Source organism: Scyliorhinus canicula, chromosome 9, assembly GCF_902713615.1.
Source record: "Scyliorhinus canicula chromosome 9, sScyCan1.1, whole genome shotgun sequence".
Lineage (NCBI taxonomy): Eukaryota > Metazoa > Chordata > Chondrichthyes > Carcharhiniformes > Scyliorhinidae > Scyliorhinus > Scyliorhinus canicula.
Window position 1 is genome coordinate 39,165,789 of NC_052154.1, and position 23,768 is coordinate 39,189,556.

At 44.8% G+C, this 23,768-nt stretch overlaps 1 protein-coding gene across 1 annotated transcript in view; it reads right to left on the reverse strand.

Annotated features, from left to right (window-relative positions):
- cep89 (centrosomal protein 89) overlaps positions 1 to 23,768 on the reverse strand; it is a 184,901-nt gene that overhangs the window by 79,778 nt on the left and 81,355 nt on the right. Inside the window, exons 11-15 of the mRNA XM_038806548.1 lie at positions 20,150 to 20,200; positions 18,670 to 18,753; positions 12,289 to 12,392; positions 5,797 to 5,912; positions 5,064 to 5,244 (exon numbers count right to left, since the gene is read on the reverse strand). Coding sequence (XP_038662476.1) covers positions 5,064 to 5,244; positions 5,797 to 5,912; positions 12,289 to 12,392; positions 18,670 to 18,753; positions 20,150 to 20,200 — 536 coding nt within the window. The remainder of the gene's footprint in view (positions 1 to 5,063; positions 5,245 to 5,796; positions 5,913 to 12,288; positions 12,393 to 18,669; positions 18,754 to 20,149; positions 20,201 to 23,768) is intronic.

The following is a 23,768-nucleotide window of genomic DNA, read 5'->3' on the forward strand; positions in this document are numbered from 1 at the left end:
GGTCCAGGACCGGTAAGAGGCCGGCGGCGGCCACAGTGCTGAGGGGGTTCATGGACCAGATGGGAGGGGTGGACCCTTGGAGGTTTATGAGGTCGGGGGGTAGGGAGTTCTCGTTCTTCTCCCATGTCCATTAGGATTACTCCCGGATTGACTTTTTTGTCTTCAGCAGGGCGTTGATTCCGAGGGTGGTAGGGGCGGAGTATTCGGCGATAGCCATATCAGACCACGCTCCGCATTGGGTGGACCTGGAGCTGGGGGAGGGGAAGGATCAACGCCCGCTGTGGAGGTTAGAGGTGGGGCTGCTGTCGGACGAGGAGGTATGTGAGCGGGTCCGGAGGTGTATAGAGGGGTATTTGGGAACTAATGACGATGGGGAGGTGCAGGTGGGGGTGGTCTGGGAGGCGTTGAAGGCAGTGGTTAGAGGGGAGCTGATTTCTAATAGGGCACACAGGGAGAGGGGGGAGAAAAAGGAGGTAGAGGTTGGTGGAATAAATGGTAAGGGTGGACAGGAGGTACGCGGAGGTCCTGGATGAAGGGCTTTTGAGGAAGTGTCGTAGTCTCCAAGCGGAGTTTGACATATTGACCACCCGGAAAGTGGAGGAGGACGCAAGGGGCGGAATACGAGTATGGGGAGAAGGCAAGTCAGATGCTGGCCCACCAGCTCCGGAAGCGGGGACAGCAAGGGAGATAGGAGGAGTCAGAGAAGGAGGAGGGAGTCTGGTGCGAAGTGCAAGGGGCATTAACGGAGTGTTCAGGACCTTCTATGAGGAGCTGTACCGGTCAGTGCCCTCTGGGGAGGAGGGTGGGATGGACCGCTTTTTGGAAAAGCTGGAGTTCCCGTGAGTAGGGGGGGAGCGGGCGGAGGGTCTGGAGGCGCCAATCGAGTTGGAGGAGCTGATCAAGGCGATGGGGAGTGTGCAGTCAGGGAAGGCACCGGGGCCTGACGGGTTCCCGGTGGAATTTTACAAGAAGTTTTCAGACCTGTTGGGCCTGCTGTTAGTGAGGACCCTGAATGAGGCAAGGGAGGGGGGGCCTTGCCCCCGACGATGTCCAGGGCATTAATTCAATTGATTTTGAGGCGGGATAAGGACCCCCTCCAGTGTGGGTCTTACAGGCCGATCTCGCTCCTCAATGTGGACGCGAAGCTGCTGGCCAAGATACTGGCCAGGAGGGTGGAGGAAGTGGTCCCGCAGGTCATTCACTAGGACCAAATGGGTTTTGTGAAGGGGAGGCAGCTGAATGTCAATGTGCGGCGGCTTCTTAACGCCATAATGATGTCGGTGGTGGACGGGGAGGCGGAGATAGTGGCATCGATGGATGCGGAGAAAGCTTTTGACAGGGTGGAGTGGAGCTACCTGTGGGAGGTGTTGAGGAGATTTGGGTTTGGTGAGGGAATCATTAGGTGGGTGAGGCTGTTGTATAATGCTCCGGTGGCGAGCGTGGTGACGAATGGGAGGAGGTCGGAGGACTTGGAAATGGAAATCGCTTATTGTCACGAGTAGGCTTCAATGAAGTTACTGTGAAAAGTCCCTAGTCGCCACATTCCGGCGCCTGTCCGGGGAGGCTGGTACGGGAGGCTGGTTTCGGTTGTACCGGGGGACGAGGCAGGGGTGCCCCTTCTCTCCCCTGCTGTTCGCGTTGGCGATCGAACCCCTGGCCATGGCGCTGAGGGAATCGAGGAACTGGAGGGGGATTGTGCTTCAGATACCTGAGAGTCCAGATAGCCAGGATCTGGGGGGCCCTGCATTGTTAAACTTCACGAGGCTGGTGGAGCAGATGGAGGAGGAGTTCAGGAGGTGGGATGTGTTGCCACTCTCCCTAGCGGGCAGGGTCCAGTCGGTTAAGATGATGGTGCTCCTGAGGTTTTTGTTTCTCTTCCAGCGTTTACCCATTATGATTCCGAAGGCTTTCTTTAGGAGGGTTAACAGGAGTATTACGGGGTTTGTGTGGGCGCAGAAGACTCCGAGGGTGAGGAGGGTATTTTTGGAGTGAGGCAGGGAGGTGGGTGGATTGGCGCTGCCCAATCTGTGTGGCTTTACTGGGCTGCGAACGTGGCAATGATTCGTAGGTGGGTGATGGAGGGGGAGGGAGCCGCATGGAAGAGGATGGAGGTGGCGTCCAGTGTGGGCACGAGTTTAGAGGCGCTGGTGACGGCCCCGTTGCCGCTCCCCCCGGCAAGGTACTCTTCGAGTCCAGTAGTGGTGGCTCCCCTCAAAATCTGGGGGCAGCGGAGCCGGTATAGGGGGCAAGTGAAGGCCTCAGTTTGGTCCCCGATACGGGGGAACCACTAGTTTGTACCAGGGAGGGTTTCTGAGTTGGCACAGGGCAGGTATCAGGCGGATGGGGGACCTCTTCCTAGACGGGAAGTTTGCGACCTTAGAGGAGTTGGAGAGGAAGTGGGGTCTCCCCCCAGGGAATTCTTTTCGGTATATGCAGATTAGGGCATTTGCTGAGCGGCAGGTGGCGGAGTTTCCGCTATTGCCGCCAAGGGAGGGGTTCAGGATAGGGTGCTCTCGGGGACGTGGTTTGGCGAGGGTAGGATCTCTGCAATTTATCAGGTGATGCAGGAGGGGGAGGAGGCCTCGGTGGAGGAGCTGAAAGTGAAGTGGGAGGAGGAGTTGGGGGAGGAGATTGACGAGGAGACATGGGCGGACGCCCTGGGGAGGGTGAATTCCTCCTCTACTTGCGCACGGCTTAGTCTAATCCAACTAAAGGTGCTACATAGGGCGCATATGACTGGGACCAGGCTGAGCCGGTTCCTTGGGGGAGAGGACAGGTGTGGCAGGTGTTCGGGGAGCCCAGCGAATCACACCCACATGTTCTGGGCGTGTCTGGCGTTGGAGGGTTTCTGGAAGGGGGTGGCGGGGACCTTGTCCAAGGTGGCTGGCTCCAGGGTGGAACCGGGCTGGGGGCTCTCCATTTTTGGGGTAGCATCGGAGCCGGGAGTGCAGGAGGCGAGAGAGGCCAGTATTCTGGCCTTTGCATCCCTAGTAACCTGGCGAAGGATTCTTTTACAGCGGATGGACGCGATGCCCCCGAGTCCGGAATCCTGGATTTACGACATGGCTGGGTTCATTAAACTGGAGAGGGTCAAGTTTGCCCTGAGGGGGTCGGTGCAAGGGTTCTTCCGGCGGTGGCAGCCTTTTCTTGATTTCCTGGCGGAGCATTAGAGGGGGGTCAACTTCAGCAGCGACCCGGGGGGGGGGGGGGGGTTTGTTCTCATGGTTTTACGCTTATTTCTTTTTCTTGTTGTTAATTTATTGTTTTTGTATTGGATGGAGGGGTTACTGTTTTTCTTTGTTGTGATAAAATTTGTTGTTGGAAAATTTGAATAAAATTTTTTTTTAAAAGTCTACACTGAGTCTTTCACAGAGTAATTAAGTTAGTTAGTTACTCGCTCATTCTGCATTTTCTCCTTTGAGTATTTATCAAATTTCCTTTCAAAGGGATCTGTATCTACCATCCTATCAGGCAGTGCATTCCAAACTCTAACTTCTTGATGCATAAAATAATTTTTCCTCATGTCACCTCTGGTTCGTTAGCCAATCACCTTAAACCTTTGTCCTCTAATTACTGACCCTTTCACTACTGGAAACAATTTCTCATTTTTTATTCTATCTAAAACATTCATTCTTTTGAACAAATCCATCACATCTCCTATTAGCCTTTTCTGCTTCAAGGAAAACAACTGCAGCTTCTCTACTCCATCCACGTAACTGCAATCCCTATTGCCTGGAATCATCCTACTATATCTGGTGAGGGATTCTCCCTTCCCCCAGCTGCCCCACCACCGTTCGCTGGTGGCAGGATTCTCTCTTCCCACCGCTTGTCAATGGTATTTCCCATTGAAGCCATCCCATGTCACTGGAAAATCCGTGGCCGTTGGTGCAGTGCCAGCGGGAAAAGAGAATCCGAAAGGTTGGAGAATTTGGCCCCGTTCTGTTCCCTCTCCAAAACCTTTGCATCCTTCCTAAGGTGTGGTGCCCAGAATTGGACACAATTTTCCAGCTGAGGCCAAATTAATGTTATGTGCTCAGCCTCTGTTTCAAGCCAGTCTTCAAAATTCTCACATATTTTCTGACTTACTTTTTATTACTGAATTGCTGTATGAACATTTTACTGTTATGTTCTGTGTTTGCAGGTATACTTTTGTTTAGATCTCTCTGCCCCTCTTGTCACTCCTTTCACATTTCTGAATATTCTTTATGTTTATCCCATTATTCTATCCAATTCTTCCTGCAACATATGTACAGCATTTTTTGTTTCTATTTTACCTTTGACTTATTTGCTAATTCACCTAGGGTCATACCTGCTTAGTCTGAAATCACAGGTTTTATATATTTCAGGTAATATAAAATTTGCTGACAACTCAAATGTAAAAGGATTCGATATTATTGAGATGTGAATAAAGGAGATAGGCAAAGTAAAGTCAAACAGATTTTTAAATAGGTTAATAAAGATAATGCTTACTGGAAGGTGAAATAAGGTCACGTAACAGGTACTATTTGGAAGGAAACGATTTGGGTATGATTCACAATGAATCTAGTCATTGTGAAGCAAAGCTATTCATCTTGAGTGCCTTGGATTCCAAGTTAAAAAAGAGTTATTTTAATCCTGTATTGGCACGGCCGCATGAGAATACTTTGTGCAATTTCAAATAACCAACCTTCAAAAATTAGTATAAACAAGAGCAACAGGATTGGGTCATGGGAAGATGCGACATTTGAATTGTTTACCTTGTTTCTATATTTACAGGTACCAGCATGCTTACCGTTGGTCCCTATCATTCCCTAGTCTTATTTAGGAATTTTGATCCACCCTTGTTTGAAATTCTATTTGAGCTGTCTAAATGCATTTATTTAAAATCTTTGTATCACCATTATACCGTGATCAATTACAAATATCCTACAGTAATATGACAAAATGGCAATCTATAATGGTTGTAAGTTTTTTTGATGGCTTCTTCATATACCCCTCCCAATTCTATATGCAAACGTTAAGGATTTTTAGTATCTAGAAGCATATTTTAAGCTTTTGAGGAATTAAAGAATATATATATATACCTTTTGAAGTCATTCACCATTGTTGTATGCTCATCAATTCCCACTTTAGCATCAAGGTTTGCTTTTAGTTGGTCATACTTTGAGCAAACGTTGTTCAGCTCTTGTTGAGTCTCATGTAACTCTTTTTGCTGGCTTTGTTTCTCTGCTTCTAGCAGCTTCAGTTGTTTTGTCAATTTTGACACTAACATCAAAATAAAAAAATATAGATTGAGGCATTGGTTTCTTTTAAAAGTAAACCATGGTTGATGGGAAACCAAAGTGGTGACCAAGAGTATGAAAAGCTCCAGAACATGATAGGCCAAACGAGAAACCAAAGCCATGCAGGATAATGGTAATTATGTTGCCGTGTAGAACAGATTACATTTCTGAAATATTAGAACACACAAATATGCGATGTACCTACGTGTACCAAAGTCTGCTGTTATTCTAAGTTGGAAACTGTCAGGCATTATTGAAGGAATATTTTAAAACATTATAAACAAAACAAACATCAGGAGAAACACCCAAGAAGGGAGTGTTTTCTTCATCATAAAACAGCATTGGGATAAAATAAAATTGGCAGAAAGGAGGGGGTTAATCTGGAGTCTATTAATTGACAATTATACTTCAGGGAGAAGGGGGGGAAAGTCAGATGATAGTAAGGAAAAGTCTAGTGGATGGTTGGGACAGTTATTAAAATAAGAAAGAGTCAATTTAATTATTTTAATTCCGGCTATATTTCTCTCGGGCTCACCTTCCTGTACGTGTCTGTTATGACTGCCTTTTCCTTTGGCTTGCTGTATCTCAAGCTGCTCCATCAAGATTTGATTTTCCTCCAAAACCAACTTTGCTTGATTCTGCAACTGGTTCCTGGGAGGGCACAAAAAATTGAAAGAACTGTGCTGCATCCAACTCCAAGAGCTAGAAACTAGAAACAACATTACTTGTAAAGAGATTACAAACTAATTCTCTATTATTGCTAAAAAAAAACATGCTGTTGAAGCTTTTCATCTTGTACTCGTCATAACAGGTGCAAGAATGCCAAAATTTAGAATATACTGGGAGAGAAAAGGATTCTGATTTGCTGGCAAGTCAACATTGACTGGTAAATACATTGCCATGGAGAATGCATGAGGGAACTATTGTCCCCACATTGTTGGTTAATTTTTTAAAAAGGTGAAATGGCTGGACAAGTTCCTTTTGCCTACAGAGGAAAAGTCCCTGCGTATGAATATGTGTTGCTTCCAGCAGGCGTTAATTGAGCTCCGTTACTGCCAATAGGTACTTTTAAAGTATAGTCACTGATGTAGTATTGGGAATGAGCAACCAATTGCAGGCAGCAATATGCCACAAACAGCAATGTGATAATGATGAGATACTTTGTTCCAGCAATGCGACTTGAAGGATAAATATTGGCCAGAGTTCCCCTGCCCTACTTTGAAAAGGCAGATGAGGTCTTTGGATGAACTGATAAACAAAAACACAATTCCAAAAGTGCAATACTCTCTCATATTGCACTGAAGTGTGCTCAAGACTGGAGTAAGGCTCAAAATGGTAGCACAGTGGTTAGCACTGTTGCTTCACACGTCAGGGACCCAGGTTCGATTCCCAGCTTGGATCACTGTCTGCGGGGAGTCTTCAGGTTCTCCCAGTGTCTGCGTGGGTTTCCTCCGGGTGCTCTGGTTTCCTCACACAAGTCCTGAAAGACGTGCTTGTTAGGTGAATTGGACATTCTGAATTCTCACTTAGTGTATCCGACCAGGAACCGCAGTGTGGCAACTAGGAGATTTTCACAGTAACTTTATTGCGTTAATGTAAGCCTACTTGTGGCACTAATAAAAATTATTAAAATGTGAAGAGTCTATCAACTTGTCTATACTTTCCGTTACAAATTTGAAATAAATTTATTTCAGCCTAAATCTTTTGTTGGTATGAACATTTAATGGCTATATTTTCATGGTCCTTGTATTTTATTAGTCTGTGCTAACCAAGTTATATTACTGGTCAACCAGTTGATAAAGAAAAGCTAAAATCTATCAGGTGCAAGGGTGATGATTAGTGACCTTCCCTTTTCAGGTCTAATTGAGACATTTGCCTTATTGCACTCAACATGGTTGAGTGGAACTTGTGTTGCTGGCTGGTAGCATGCTCATGAGGTAGTGGTATAGTGGAATTGTCACTTGACTGGTGATCCAGAGACCCAGGGTAATACTCTGGGGGCCAGGGTTCAAATGCTGCCATCGCAGATGGTGGAAATTGAATCCAATAAATATCTGGAATGAAAAGTCTAATGATGACCATGAAACTATTGTCGATTGTGCTAAAAAACCCAGCTGGTTCACTAATGTCCTTTCGGGAAGAAAATTTGAAGTCCTCACTTGGTCTGTCTACATGTGATTCCAAATCCACAGCAATGTGGTTGACCCTTAAATGCACTCTGAAAAGACCTAGTAAGCCACTCAGCTGTAACAAAACTGCCACAAAGTCTAAAAGGAACAAACCAGGACTGACCACCTGGCATCAACAACACAAACCCAATCCTCTGGGGGCTTGTGCCAAAATTGGGACAGCTGTCTCACAGACTCAAGCCAGCAGCAGCCTTATATAGTCATATTCAAGGATTCATACTTTACAGATAACATCCCAGACACTACTAGCACCAGCCCAGGGTATGTCCTGTTCCCTCAGAGGTGACAGAACAGTGGTATAGTCGGGAGGGAGTTCCCCTGGGAGTCCTCAACACCAACTCTGGACCACATAAAGTCTTATAGCTTCAGGTCAAACATGGGCAAGGAAATGTCCTACTGATTACCATGTAACATCCACCGTCAGCTGATGAATCAGTACTCCTCCATGTTGAACCCCACGTGGAGGAAGCACTGAGGGTGGCAAGGACACAGAATGTACTCTGGGTAGGAGACTTCTATGTCCATCACGAAGAGTGGCTGGTAATACCACTCCTGACCAAGCTGGCCATGTCCTAAAGGACCCTGCTAGACTGGGTCTGTGACAGGTGGTGAGGGAACCAAGAGGGAAAAACATACTAGATCTCATCCTCACCAACCTGCCTGCCGCAGATGCATCTGTCCATGACAGTATCAAAAGGAGTGACCAGCACACATTCCTTGTGGAGACGAAATCCTGTCTTCACATTGAGGATACCATCAATCGTGTTGTGTGGCACTACCATCGTGCTAAATGGGATAGATTCAGGACAGATCTAGCATCTCAAGACTGGGTATCCATGAGGCACTGTAGGTCATCAGCAGCAGCATAACTGTATTCAGCCACAATCTGTAACCCCAAGGCCCAATATATCCCCCAGTCTACCATTATCCCTGAAAACAGGCTGACAAGACCCATAGGGCTCGAAAAGAAACTGCCAAATGAAGCCCTGGCTGAATTGATATTGACCGTCTGCAAGAGCACTCATGTCAACACAAACTATATGGATTTTGTGATTACCCACTCACGTTTACACAAAAGAACAAAACCATGCTATGAATATGAAACTAACTTCGAGACACAGGTGATCAACTTTGCAGCAGGACGAATGATAGACAAAAGAAGCCATAATGGCTCCGTAATGGGCTAATAACTGGTCAGACAAGTGTTTCAGAGGACAATGGATAGTGATTGAATCACCCTGGCTGATTAACGAGTTTAAGTACAGATCGGACAATAGAACTCAAGCCAGGTATGGGCATATACCTATCATTCAGTGCAAGCAGAACCAGTATAAAAGAAGGAACATAGGAACAAATCTTCAGCAATAACCTGGGAGTCCTCCAGGCACAGACGTTACAAGGAGGAGGAGCCTTGGGTTCCCAGCCCACAGAAGATATCCACATTGAGTGATCGTAGCTTCGCCAGCCTCCTTCACTAAGTATGGGTAATACCTAGAGCTCAGCTGTGAGTCTGAGCCATATTTTGTGAATGAGATAATTGTGAATAAAATTGCGTTAAACCGTAAACTTATATGTCTCCTTTGTTCATCTCACAAAGAAGAGCACCTGGATAAAACGTTCAAGTAATAAACTGGTCGAAGTGTCTGCAGATTTTACAGACAACAAACCAAATCAGGGGATCCAACCCTGGTTCAACGAAGAGTACAGGAGGACATGCCTGGAGTAGCACCAGGCACACGGAAAATTAGGTGCCAAGCTGGTGAAGTTACAGCACAGGAATACTTGCACGCCAAACAACATAAGCAGCAAGTGATAGACAAAGCGAAGCAATCCCACAACCAACGGATCAGATCTCAACTCTGCAGTCCTGCCATACCCAGTCAGGGCAATTAAACAACTCACTGGAGGAGGAGGTTCCACAGATATCTCCATCCTCAATAATGGAGGAGCTCAAAACATCTGTTCAAAAGACAATGCTGAAGCATTTACAATAATCTTCAGCCAGAAGTGCTGAGTGAATGCTCCATCTTGGTCTCTTCCAGTGGTCCCCAGCATCACAGATGTCAGTCTTCAGCCAATTTGATTCACTCCACATGATATCAAGAAACGGCTGAAGGCACTGGATATGGGCTTTGTCAATATTCCGGCAATAGTACTGAAGATTTGAGCTCCAGAAGATGCCGTAGCCCTAATCAAGCTGTTCCAGTACAGCTAGAACACTGGTATCTACCCACGATGTGGAAAAATTCCTATAGTATGTCCTGTACAAAAAAAGCAGGACAAATCCAACCTGGCCAATTCCTGCCTGATCAGTATATTCTCAATCATCGGTAAAGTGATTGAAGGGGTCATCATCAGTGCTATCAAGTGGCACTTACTTATCAGTAGCCTCCTCACTAGTGCTTAGTTTGGCTTCTGTCAGGGTCACTCAGCTCCTGACCTCATTACAGCCTTGGTTCAAACATGGACAAAACAGCTGAACACCAGAGGGGAAGTGAGAGTGGCTGCCCTTGACATCAAGGCAACATTTTATTGGCAGCACAGTGGCGCAGTGGTTAGCACTGTTGCCTCAGGGCGATGAGGTCCCAGGTTCGATCCCGGCTCTGGGTCACTGTCCGTGTGGAGTTTGCACATTCTCTCTGTGTCTGCGTGGGTTCCACCCCAACAACCCAAAGATGTGCAGGCTAGGTGGACTGGCCATGCTAAATTGCTCCTTAATTGGAAAAACTAAAAAATATATATGTTGTTTTGGGGAAAGTGTATTCACGGAGTTTAGGAATGTAGATAGATTTAGATTGGAGGGGGTAATTAAATGGGTAATGGGTAGCCATTACAGTATTGCAGTTAATTGTAAATGTTGTTCCTGACTGTTACCTTTCTAGTTTCATAAACTATGTTTCATAAACATTTTGCTATTTGGATAATTTCTAACATGATTGACCCCTTTCCTCACTGGGTTTCATCGCTTATCTTCCAAGTCGCAAAAAGAAGTTGTTCAGAACCAATTTATCTATAGGATTCAGGATGCCCTCGCAATGAAGATCAACAGGATTCATAGCAGCATGACAACACATACAATAAGGCTCCAAGTTCATGCTCCCAAAATCAATGTTCTATGGTTGCTTCTACAAATATTACTTTTAGAAGGTAAAGAGGGTTTAAGGAAGAAAAGAAAGCAACCAAAGAATTAGCCAACCTGTCCACACAAGTTATTGAATGTGTCAGAGCTATGGCCTGCAGTTCTAGGGACATTAATGATCTGGAATAAGGAACTGAAGGCATTGTTGCTAAGTTTGCAGATGATACAAAGATCTGTAAAGGAACAGGTAGTATTGAGGAAACAAGGGGGCTGCAGAAAGATTTGGACAGGCTAGGAGAGTGGGTAATGAAGTGGCAGATGAAATACAATGTGGAAAGTGTGAGTTCTGCACTTTGAAAGGAGGAATTTAGGCATAGACTATTTTCTAAATGGGGAAATGCTTAGAAACACAAGGAGACTTGGGAGTCCTTGTTCACAATTCTCTTAAGGTTAACGTGCAGGTTCAGTCGGCAGTTAGGAAGGCAAATGCAATGTTAGCATTCATGTCAAGAGGGCTAGAATACAAGACCAGGGTGGTACTTCTGAGGCTGTAAGGTTCTGGTCAGACCCCATTTGGAGTATTGTGAGCAGTTGTGGGCCCCGTATCTAAGGAAAGATGTGCTGGCCTTGCAAAGGGTCCAAAGGAGGTCCACAAGAATGATCCCTGGATTGAACAGCTTGTTGTATGAGGAACGGTGAGGATTCTGGGTCTGTACTCGTTGGAGTTTAGAAGGATGAGGGGGGGGATCTCATTGAAATTTACAGGATACTGCAAAACCCGGATAGAGTGGACGTGTAGAGGATGTTTTCACTTGTAGGAAAAACTAGAAGCAGAGGACACAATCTCAGACTAAAGGGACAATCCTTTAAAACAGAGATGAAGAGGAATTTTTTCAGCCAGAGGGTGGTGAATCTATGGAACACTTTGCTGCAGAAGGCTGTGGAGGCCAAATCACTGAGTGTAGACAGAGATAGATAGGTTCTTGATTACTAAAGGGATCAGGAGTTATGAGGAGAAGGCAGGAGAATAATGATGAGAGAAATATGAGCCATAATTGAATGGCAGAGCAGATTCGATGGGCCGAGTTGCCTAATTCTGCTTCTACGTCTTATGGACAAGGAAAGTGACTTTCAGTGTCACTGCCATCTCCCTCCACATGGCAGGAGGCATTTTTAAAAATTTCCTCCAATGAAGACACAATCACAATCTCTCTGCTTTGCTGAATCTCATTGAGAAGACCCTGTAACTCAGTCTCATTGAAATGATGAAGTCTTATTTTCTGCCTAGTAATGTCCTTCTTTGGCTAACTATACTAGATATTCTGGTGGAAGATATTATTTAAAATTGGGACAAAGAACAAGAAACTATCAAGTTGAGCTATGTGATTCCAGTCAACTCAGTGACCCAAACATTCTGCTATTTGTATCCTATTCCCTGAGCTTTCTGCTGCATATTTCAGCCATACATGTCATTTGCATTCAAATACCTAACACATCACTCTATTATACAGGCTTTGCACTACCAAGCCACTAAGGCTAAATGTGGTACCAACAAAATTTTAGTGGGTGAGTATTTTAGAGCACTGCAGGTCCAAGTACTGATTCAGGGGTGCAAAGTCAAACACATATATAGCCTTGTGGAACTTTGGGACTGCAGCCCAAGTACTATTTTTCTGCTAATCTGCAATGCACTGCTAAAGGACAGACAGGGTATAGTCACAGCAAGTCAAAGCATCTGGTGCAGTTTAGTTTGTCATACCACTCTCTGCTGCTTATAGCACCAAAGCTCTCACGCTGCTGATGAAGCTGCTTATTCTCTCTCACCACCTCTTCCACTCGAGCTCTGAAATTCTTCATTTCCTTCTGTGAATGAATAGATAAATAGAGATCAGGTAAAGCAATCACAAATAACTAAAGACAGAAAAGTAATAAAGAAACTTTCCCTCAAATAAACATCTGCTTGATTCCTAAGTAGGATTTAATCCGTATCAAATGTTTGGCAATGCTAATATTTGTTGATTTAAAATAATATATATTGAAACAATTTATATTTATGATGGATTCTCCTGTTACTTTGACAGTTGAATGTTCAGAAAAAAAAGTTTACAGTCGAGGTTGATGTCGTCTCATGTGTGACGTTAGACCAAGTCTCATTTTTCCGAACTAATTGCAAATACTGTATTTAAAGTCAGCGTTTGAGGGATGTTTGGATGCATTGGTTTTGCGCCACATTCAGTTGTCCTGAAGGCTATGTTCTCTTCAAATGTCAAAATCACTTGGGTAATGTCCAAGAATATTTTTCCCCCCTCGTATATTGGGATCTTGGTTACAATCTCTGAGGTTGACTTTCAGATTGTCTTCTTATCCAAGTTTGGGATGTCCTGTGGTGCAGGTTCCCATGCTCAGCTGGCTGTAGAGTACTACCTTTGTATGCAGGAATTCTCTATTTGAACCACATGACCAACTCAACAAAGTTGAGCTCTGATGAGCATGCTCGAGATGCCAAGTGTGCAGCATTATGCACCTTGGTGTTGGGGATTTTGTTGTGCCATCTGATGTTGCAAATAGATCGCAGACAGCGAGAGTGGAACCCTTCTAGCTGCTTTATGGGATGCCAGTAGGTTATCCAAGTTTTCCACACATAAAGAAGTGGTGTGAGAACCACTGCCTGGTTGACTTTGATCTTTGTTCTGAGACAAACTTCACACTCTTCCCAAAGTCTGTGAATGAGCATTCCAAACACTGAGCATATTTTTGCCAGGTGACGTTTTGTTTTGTTATCCAACGTAGTGTTATTAGAGAGGACACTCCTTATATTTCCAATATCAGTGATTATAATCCCAGCCAAACTCATATCCAAACTCCAAAACCTAGGAGCTGGCTCCTCTCTCTGCAACTGGAACACGATTTCCTGACCCATAGACTACAATCAGTAAGGATAAACAATGATGCCTCTTCCACTATAATCCTCAATACCGAGGCCGTGCATGGCTGCGTACTTAGCCTCCACCTATACGCCTTATACACACATGACTGTGGCAAAATTCAGCTCCAACTCCATCTACAAGTTTGCTGATGACAGGATTGTAGTGGGTCCAATCTCAAACAATGGTGAGTCAGAGTACAGGAGGGAGATAGAGAACCTAGTGACATGGTGCAACAATAACAATCTCTCCCTCAATATCAACAAAACTAAGGAGCTGGTCATCACTTCAGGAAGCAAAGTATCGTACACACGCCTGCTGCATCAATGATGTCGAGGTGGAGATGGTTGACAGCTTCAAATTCCTGGATGTGCACATCGCCACATTATGTCTTGGTTCGCCCACATCAACTCTACGCCCAAGAAAGCACAGCAGTGCTTATACTTCTTCCGGAAACTAAGGAAATGTGGCATGTCCACATTGACTCTTACCAATGTTTACAGATGCACCATAGAAAGCATCCTATCTGGCGGCATCACAGCCTGGTATGGGAACTGCTCAGCCCAAGTCCGTAAGAAACTACAGAGAGTCATGAACACAGCCCAGTCCATCACGTGAATCCGTCTCCCATCCATGGACTCTGTCTACACTTCCTGCTGCCTTGGGAAAGCGGGCAGCATAATCAAAGACCCCTCCCACCCAGGTTATTCTCTCTTCCATCAGGCAGGAGATACAAAAGTCGAAGAACATGCACTAACACGTTCAAAAACAGCTTCTTCCCCAACGTTTCCAGACTCCTGAAATACCCTCTTATGGACTGAACGGATCCCTCTTACGCATCTTCTCTACTGTTGCTAGCACTATACTCCATATGCTTCACCCGATGTCTATGTCTATGTATTTACATTGTGTATTTATCATATGTTCTATGTTTTTTTTATGCATGGAACGATCTGCCTGGACTGTATGCAGAATAATACTTTTCACAGTACCTCGGTACACATGACAATAAATCTAAATCTTTTTACAAGCATCCATCCTTTAACATATTACATTTCACAAAGGTGGAAACAACATCAGGAAGTAGTAAGAAAAATTAGTCATGTTACCTGAACAGTTAGGTTGAGAGATTTTTAAAAAATTATTGAGAGAAAGGTAACAAGGGAGGTTTACTTTCCAGAATGAAGGACTCAGAAGGTAAATGGCTCTGCCATTGATGGTAGAATGGAAAGAGGAGCTGGAAAAGAGGACAGAGTCAGAAGAGTGGAGGACATGTGTAGGCCTGCAGAAGGTTACATAGATGGGGATGCACAAGTCTATGAAAGAAATTATAAACAAAGACAATAATTAATGCTAATACTTAATATTCAATTTACAGGGGAACAAAAAGCCAACAGAGGTTAATGAGGACAGAAGTGTCAGGAAGTGTAATTTACTGTGAGACATGTTGGGGTGGGAACGTTCTGAAGATAATTGGGAGTCTACACAATATGGAACATAAGAAGTCAATGAGTCAAATCTGGATGGGACATGGGGAAGAGGCAGGGGTGTGGTGTGTTGAGGAAAAGCATTATTGATATGACAATGTGACCTGACGGAAGAAGCCATTGCAGATGATGTGTTACATAGAACCTAGAACGACACAGCGCAGTACAGGCCCTTCGGCCCTCGATGTTGCACCGACATGGAAAAAAAAACTAAAGGCCATCTAACCTACACTATGCCCTTATCATCCATATGCTTATCCAATAAACTTTTAAATGCCCTCAATGTTGGCGAGTTCACTACTGTTGCAAGACTACTGTTGGCTATTACATTAACCAAAATGTGTGTTGTCCAATTTGAGTATTAACGTGGCTCATCCACATTGGGGCTTACTCCGTAATTTACCACTTCAAAAGGAAAAAGCCTTGTTGATTGGATACAGGGGCTTAAGGTATCCAACTTTAAATCTTGATATCGCCAAGCATGGAGTATAACCCAAAGGTACTATTAACTGAATTATTTCTGCATAGCTAGTGTTACAAGGACCTATCCTTAGGTACATCATCGGACTGTGCCGTCATCTCATTTAAATAAATAGGACATGCATCCACCACCAAGAATGAAACCAAGAAGGTGTTTACAAACCATATACAAAATTGTCCCAACTAATTTGAATGCCACACAGTACCTGGTCCTCTGGGGTTCAGGTGCTGATAGGTGCCATCTCCACCCTGAGATTATACAATACTCATTACTGTTCCACGTCTGATCTTTTGCTTCGGGTAATTTCTCCCAGGAAGGCCTTTATGTACGATACTTGTCTCCATATATTTGTAAACGTTCAAATGACAAAGATATCGCGAATCTGGAGACAAGCTGGGTGAAGTTCTTGTACATTTTAATTCCCAGGAAAGGCATGGGGCTGTTGTTATCTTCTGTCCACTTTCCTCGCAAGGCCATTACTAATCCGAACAATTTTTTGATCGGTGTGCCTCGGGTCAGTTCCATTAATTAATTTTTCAGGTGCTGGTATTTTTGATGCTTCTCGGCCCAGGCTTTCTCCAACGAGTTGTTGTTTAACCTGGTACCATGTCACATCCATGACCAACTCTCCTTTCAGCCAAATTTGGAGATCAACTGCTGTAACTGGTTCAGGATGTTGTGTCTTTTGATTCAGGTGTTTTTGATGAATGGGCCGCCCCGGAGATATGCACCAGGGACCTGAAATGGCCTCACATCTCCTACACAATTTTATGGTGTTTAGGTGCCCCGTGTCAATGTTGGCCTGGTGGGGTAAAAGTTGCAATGGAAAAGACCATTGATTAGTCTTGTCTATTTGATTTGTAATAGGTTTTCAGCCAGGTGTTTGACATATAGTCGTTACCATAGTGTTCCTTGCATTGGAGCTTGGTCCACTTGATGAATTCAACCTCTCTCCATGCTGCATATTTATTTACAGGTTTTGGATTTAGAGACTGTGTGATGCCTGCTCATTACATACCCAGGATCATATGTATCTTGAGGATTTGAATCCTTTGGATAGGTTATAGTTCAGCTCCTTTCAGACTCATTTCCAATTCCAGTCACCTCGTAGCCAGGGTCAATTCTCGCTTCCAGGTACTTTTCCGTATCTCCAAGTGGTGTGTTTCCCAGGTACTTTCTGTATTTCCAAATGGTGTGTAAATTATAGGGCTGCATCTGAATTGCTAGTACTCCCTGTAGTTATATAGGTAGGTCTTCCCTTGATGTATAAAGTGGAAACTGTTATGTATTGTAGTATACGGTTGGCGTTGTCAAGAGACTTCAGACTTTGTTATGAACAAGAAGATGTTTATTAATAAAGAGTAGCTTGGTACAGGAGGTTTTGCAGCACTAGACTGCATTGGAGCACAGATCCAAGTCCTTACATGCTTACTACATGACTGCTGGATATATTCTGCTTGAGAGAGGACTCCACCCTCTGGAGTGATCATTCTCGGTTCCCATTGGCCCCTCAAGTCAGGTGACCCTCTTCTGCTCTATTGTCTTAAAGAGAAAGTCACCGCAAACACGACATTCCTCATCTACTTTGTTTATACAGTCTTTAAAATCGATTTACTCAAACCCCACATTCAAAGTAAACATTATACACACAAGTTAGACATTTTAAAATCGATGTAGCTATTGTTCAATGATGAAATCTTGAGGCTTGATTTGACATAACACTTCAACTCGTAGCCTTCAACTATGCACAATTCCTCAGTTCCGGGGGTAATTAATTGACACTATTATCCAGGCTTGCTGTTTTCAGAGTCCTAGTTTCTAGGCTATGCTGACCAAAGACTACATACTTCACTTTGCAGACGGTGTCACTCTCCAAACCTTCGTTGATCTATTTCTCTGTCATGTACCTTACTTTACAATGCATGCAGGTCTCATCGTCACAATACAAAGCAGTCTTACATCTTGCCAAGTCATTCAGAAACTGTCTGTCACATGTGAAGGAATGGTAATGATACTCCGTTTCTGGTACTTAGGTTCCCCGACCTTTGGGAAAAGATGTTGACTATCTACCTTATCTATGTCCCTCATTATTTTATAGACATCCATAAGTTCACCCCTAAGCCTCCTACGCTCCAGGGAAGAAGTCCCATTCCCATTCTATCCAGCGTCTCCTTATTACTTAAACCAACGTGTGACCTCCACCTACATGTCGCCACCGGAAGTCTCCCTTCTCGGAATTTCTTGTCCTTTGTCCCTTCTTGTGGCTGCTGCATTAAATGTGGTACATTAAATACATTACTGCTAGCACCTTTTTTTTTAACTGCCACAGCTGCCATTTTCCAAACTTCAATTAAATATAGGTAGGCTGTGCCATCCAATTGATCCGCCTCGCCACTAGTATATTATGTATTATGGCACACTCCTAGCATTAACAAGACACTTCAGACTTTGTTTATTAATAAAAAGTCTTTGGCACAAAAGGTTTTGCAGTATTAAGCTGCCTTGGACCTAATTTGAGCGGGATTCTCTGACTCCCTGCCGGGTCGGAGATTCCCCCCGGCAATTCTCCGGGCCCCAATGGGCCGAGCGACCGTCCGTTTTTGACCAGTCCCGCCGGCGTGGGTTACGCATGGTCCCACACGGCGGGACCTGGCAGGTAAGTCGGCTGGACAGTCCTCGGGGGCGGCGCGGGGAGATTCGACCCGGGGGGGGGGGGGGGGGAGATGACACCCCCATGGTGGCCTGGCCCGCGATCGGGTCCACCGATCAGCGGGCAAGCCTGTGTCGTGGGGGCACTCCTTCCTTCCATTGTAGGGCTCCGCCATGGCCAGTGCGGAGAAGTGAACCCCATGCGTAGAACCACGCTGGCGGTTCCACGCATGCGCGAGATCAAGCCGGCCCTTCGGCACATGCGCGAACTCGCGCAGTCCCTTCGGCGCCGACTATGGCGGAACCAACCCCTCCGGGGTGCTGTTGACACTGGAGTTGTTGGCACCCGTTCTCCCGCCGGTGTGGGGACTTAGGAAGAATCCCGCTGAACATCTTTACAACTTGGCTGCTAGATGTATTCTGCCTTAGAGGACTCGACCCTCTGGGGGTGATCACTCACATGCGGTTCCCATTGGTCCCGCAAGTCAGCTGGCCCTCTTCTGCTGTATGAAACTCATGGAAGGCACCTGGAATTTTCAAAAGACAGGATAGAATTATTAGGAAGTCTTATTAACTGTTTTCTACCAGCACCAGTATACCTCATGTGCTTGCATTGCTGCATCCTTTTCCCGTAATCGGTCTTCATAGGCCAAAAGAAGGGGTGACAAGTACTTCGTATCTACCTGAGAGATAAATTATGTTTAATTTTACTATCAATTTTAAAAGGGCTTAGAATAAATAGTACTACACACTATAATACTGAAATATGTACAACAGAGGACATCTCAATTAAATTGCCTCTCCCAGGACTATGGCTACAGGTGGGGGTTTGTGAGTATGGTGTGGTTAAAGAAGTGTTTAGTCATGATGCCAAATCTTCATAGTGTAGGGCAGGATCGATGAACCATCTTGTCTTTTCCTGACCATTGATTTTGAACATTCATATTTCACATATATCAGTAAAGTACAAAGAGAACAAGCTACACACCAGTTTGAAGTGACTTTGAGCTGTTACAATCTCAGTCTAAAATAATGTATGAATATGCAAAGATTAACTGGTCCGGTTGCAAATTACAAGATTTAATATAAAGGAATGGTAAACATTAATTCAAGGGATAGAATTCCTCAATACTTTGGGAAAATGTGCATGCACTGCAGTCCAGAATTTGCACTTGAGTTAGACACTCGCAAATTAGACCCACTGTAACAGCCGGAGCATATTATGTATACAGAGCAATCTCTATGTGATGTGACCCCACTGCTGGATACTGGTGACAATACAATATTATGGTTTTATAGAATTACCGTGTTAGGATTTGAATTGTGTTAGCAATCAGTTTACTAGACCGCTACTTTGCTTTCTTTGAGAAATGAAGGATCATATCTAGAATAATACTTCTGTACATACATCTAATCTTTTGTGTGCACAGGAGTATTATGAGGAAGAGAAGGTATTTATTTACTGATAAATTGGTGTTAAAAGTACATTCAATAATACTTGGCAGGCTGAAAAGTGTGGCGCAGGTTACTTTATTATATGGGCAAAGTATAAAATTGGCAGTGGATTAATTATCTCCTTTTTACACTATCATCCAAGTCAAATTTCAAACCTAATAAGCAATTTTCAATACATACATAAAAAGTACATTTAAAAACTGAGGTATTACTACATGAACAATGGTTTCATCCTGGAAATGTTTTTGTACAATTTTATAGTTCTAGGCCTCTGGTCCTGGAATAATCATAATAGCAATACTCATAATAATTTGAATAAGTTGAAACAGTGACTAGACAGTAGTAGCTTTCAATAGGACAGTGTTCATTAGTTTCATGATGAGAAATCAATTTATTGCACACTTGAAGGGAAAGGGAAATCTGCAACAGATTAGAATCTAGGCCATAGCTTTACATGGGAGCTCAGGGGAATGCATCAATTTTATGCTGCACACAACTTCCTGAAATTCTTAGAATTCTTTTTTGATTCTACAACATGGCCAAGGCTAAAAACACATTAACAAAATTTATAAATTGCATATGTCAAACTAAACTTGTTAAAATCGTAAAATGTTATGTACTTACGAGCCAGGGTGGTGGTGGTCCTGATGCTGGAATGCAAGAACTATGTAATTCCTGAAATAAATGCAAGAATTAGTTATGCTCAGAGTACTAATTTATAGATTAGCAAGTCACCCAGGGTGGTGTCAACAGTACATGAGAAGATATATTGTTTTGAGAGAAAGTAGATCAGATGGAGCACTGGCTTATTGAAGCTGAGACAATGTGGCTTTGTTACTGACTTTGGAAGGCCTGCAGTTGTAATTAAGTGACCAGTAGAGAGTAGTTAGTTGTGACAGCTGTTAAAACTAGCAAGGAAAATATTCAGGTTTTTTGGTGATCGGCGATAACCTAAGTATAGTAGAGAAAGTAAATAATAGTGTTCAGTTAGGAGCAGATGATAGAAGTTGGGGAGGACTAAGGAAATGTAAATTCTGGGAAGGAAGAAGAGGTAGGGCAGAACAAGGAAAGAGGAAGGACAAGAGAGGATGGACAAAAGCTGGCGGGGAAGTCGAAAGCGGAGGTGAGGGCAGCGTAAGCAAGAGTGGAGGGGCGACAGCAAGAGGGAGGGTGAAAGTAGATGGAGTGGTTTGGGAAGTGGGAGAGAAGAGAAGAGGCATTCCGAGTCCCATTGCTTCAGATATACAGCTCACAAATGGCTTTTTATTCATTAGATGTGCGCATCGCAGGCTGGGCGAGCATTAATTGCCCATCCATAATTGTCCTTGAACTGAGTGGCTTGCTAGGCAATTTCAGATGGTGTTTAGGAGAGAAGAGTATTCCTCCCTAAAAATCATCAGCAGACCATATGGTGAAATTTGAGGAGGCTGTACCCAGTCTCCATGGGGGCGCTGGGACCAACCCGTCTCCAACCTCACATCCTTGTAGTGTGGTGCATGGTCTAAGATTACTATTGCAGAGTATTCTGCCCCCACTACCCTGGAAGAACTGACTTTCCCATAATGAAGAAGTCTATACGGGAATAGACTTTGTGGACATTGGAGAAGGAGAACTCCTTAACCCTTTTGTTAAATAGTATGGTCAGCCCCCTCGCCCTTGTGCCGAAGCACACCAGTATGCCTGTTCCACCTAACATTTCCTTACCCTCAGTTGGTCCTTCTCTCTTAAGTGGTTGAAGAAAGACTATATCAGCCCTCAAGCATTTTAGATGGGCAAATACTTTGTCAAGACCCCTCAAGGTCTTGTGTTTCAATCAAGTTGTGTCTAACTCTTCTAACTCCAGTGGGTACAAGCCTAGCCTTTCCAACCTTTACTCATAAGATAACCCGCTCATTCCAGGTATTAGTCTAGTTAACCTTCTATGAACTGCATCCAATGCATTTGCATCCTTCCTTAAATAAAGAGACCAATACTCAGTACTCCAGATTTGGTCTCGCCAATGCCCTGTATAACTGAAGCATGATCTTCCTACTTTTGTATTTGATTCCCCTCGTAATAAATGATAACATACTTTAAGCTTCCCTAACTATTTGCGTTGTGTCTACATACTGACCTTTTCTGATTCGTGCACTCAGGGCTCTGCAATCTCTCACCACTTAAAACACATGCTGCTTCATCCTACCAAATTGACAACTTTGCATTTTCCCATATCATACTCCATTTGTTAGATCTTTGCCATCTCACACACCTATCTAAAATCTTTTTATAGCCTTATGTCCTCTTCATAACTTACTTGCCTACCAATCATTGTGTCATTGGCAAATTTAGCAACCATGCCGTCATTCCTGTTATAACCCGACCAGAGACATTGGGGTGTGTAACATCAATCCCCTTGGCCATACCAGAATGTAATCTCTCCAGATAAGATGGCAGAACTACACCCTGAAGCAAGGGTTCCATGAGACATAAATACCCTGGCCCAAGTGTCGACTGGGTGCGGGAGACCCATTAGGGGGTAGGAGTTGTATCTAGTAGGCTAAATAAATAGAGTTTTTCTAACAGTCTTTGCTTCCATGTGGTTGCTCGCCTGGAACTTTACACTGGCAACGAGGGTGAAGTGGAGCCACGGGAGACGCCATTTCCTCCAGACCCAGCCCACCTTAACTAGGCCTCAAGAGGCTTCCCAATTGGCTGCAGGAATACCACTCATTAAGAAATTGGAGACGTTCGACACCAAGACGAGTGACATGACAGGACCCAATATATTAAGCGGATGCATTATTTCTTTCGGCTTAACGCCATTGTGGCCGACAAAACGCAAACAGTGATCCTCCTCATTGCCTGCGGAACGGAAACTTATAACATCATCAAAAGTTTAACTTACCCAGCTTCACTCGATACCCTTTACTTTGCAGAATTGGTCGCGTTGGTGGGCAACCACTTTGATCTGAAACCGCCTCTTATTGCCCGCCGTTTTCATTTTCACACAGCAACACAGCACCAGGGAGTCAGTGGCTGACTTATTGGCCCGTTTGTGAAAACTCACCGAGTTTTGCGAATTCGGTCCAGCTTTACCCAAGTGGCTCAGAGACTGGCTAGTCTGTGGCAACCCAAGAAAACTTGTTTGAAGGCATTCGACATGGAACCTTAGTTAGGCCACACTTGGAGTATAGTGTTCAATTCTGGTCGTCACACTACCAGGAGGATGTGGAGGCTTTAGAGAGGGTGCAGAAGAGATTTACCAGGATGTTGCCTGGTATGGAGGGCTTTAGCTATGAGGAGAGGTTGAATAAACTTGGTTTGTTCTCACTGGAACGACAGAGGTTGAGGGGCAACCTGATAGAGGTCGACAAAATTATGAGGGGCATAGACAGAGTGGATAGTCAGAGGCTTTTTCCCAGGGTAGAGGGGTCAATTACTAGGGGGCATAGGTTGAAGCTGCGAGGGGCAAGATTTAGAGGAGATGTACGAGGCAAGTTTTTTACACAGAGGGTAGTGGGTGCCTGGAACTCGCTGCCCGAGGAGGTGGTGGAAGCAGGGACGATAGTGACGTTTAAGGGACATCTTGACAAATACATGAATAGGATGGGAATAGAGGGATATGGACCCCGGAAGTGTAGAAGATTTTAGTTTAGACGGGCAGCATGGTCGGCACAAGCTTGGAGGGCCGAAGGGCCTGTTCCTGTGCTGTACTTTTCTTTGTTCTTTGACATAGCCTTGACCAGGGGAGAGTGTAGGCGCAGAGCAACGGGTTCAGGACTTCGGGTCATGGCCATCCTAAGCCTAGGGCATTTGGTCTGACGCGGAGCATTGTGTGCCCCCTCCCCCCCCCTCCCCGGCTGCAGTTCAGGACTCCCACCACTGGGGGAGCCCGGACCAGTGTCAGCGCTTTCCCGACAAGCGAGAGGCGCAGGTGCCCCACAACACCGGAGACATCCAACCGGCTGTCGCGAGGATGCACTGGTACCTGGAGAAACAGACGGAGAAGTGCCAGCGGTAAAGCCCCTCCACCTGCCACGTCCGGGGAGGACCAGGTTGATGGCAACCAGCACCTCTACTGTATCTCCACGCCAAGTGTTGCACTTATTCAGGTCGCGGTCCGGATAAATGATTTTCCCATCCAAACAGAGCTTGATACGGGGCCACGGTCTCGGTAGTCAGCCAACACACGTACAACAGTGTCCGCTCTGGCATCCACAGTATGGTGTTGTGAGATACACTGTCGAGGTTGGCGACGTATACA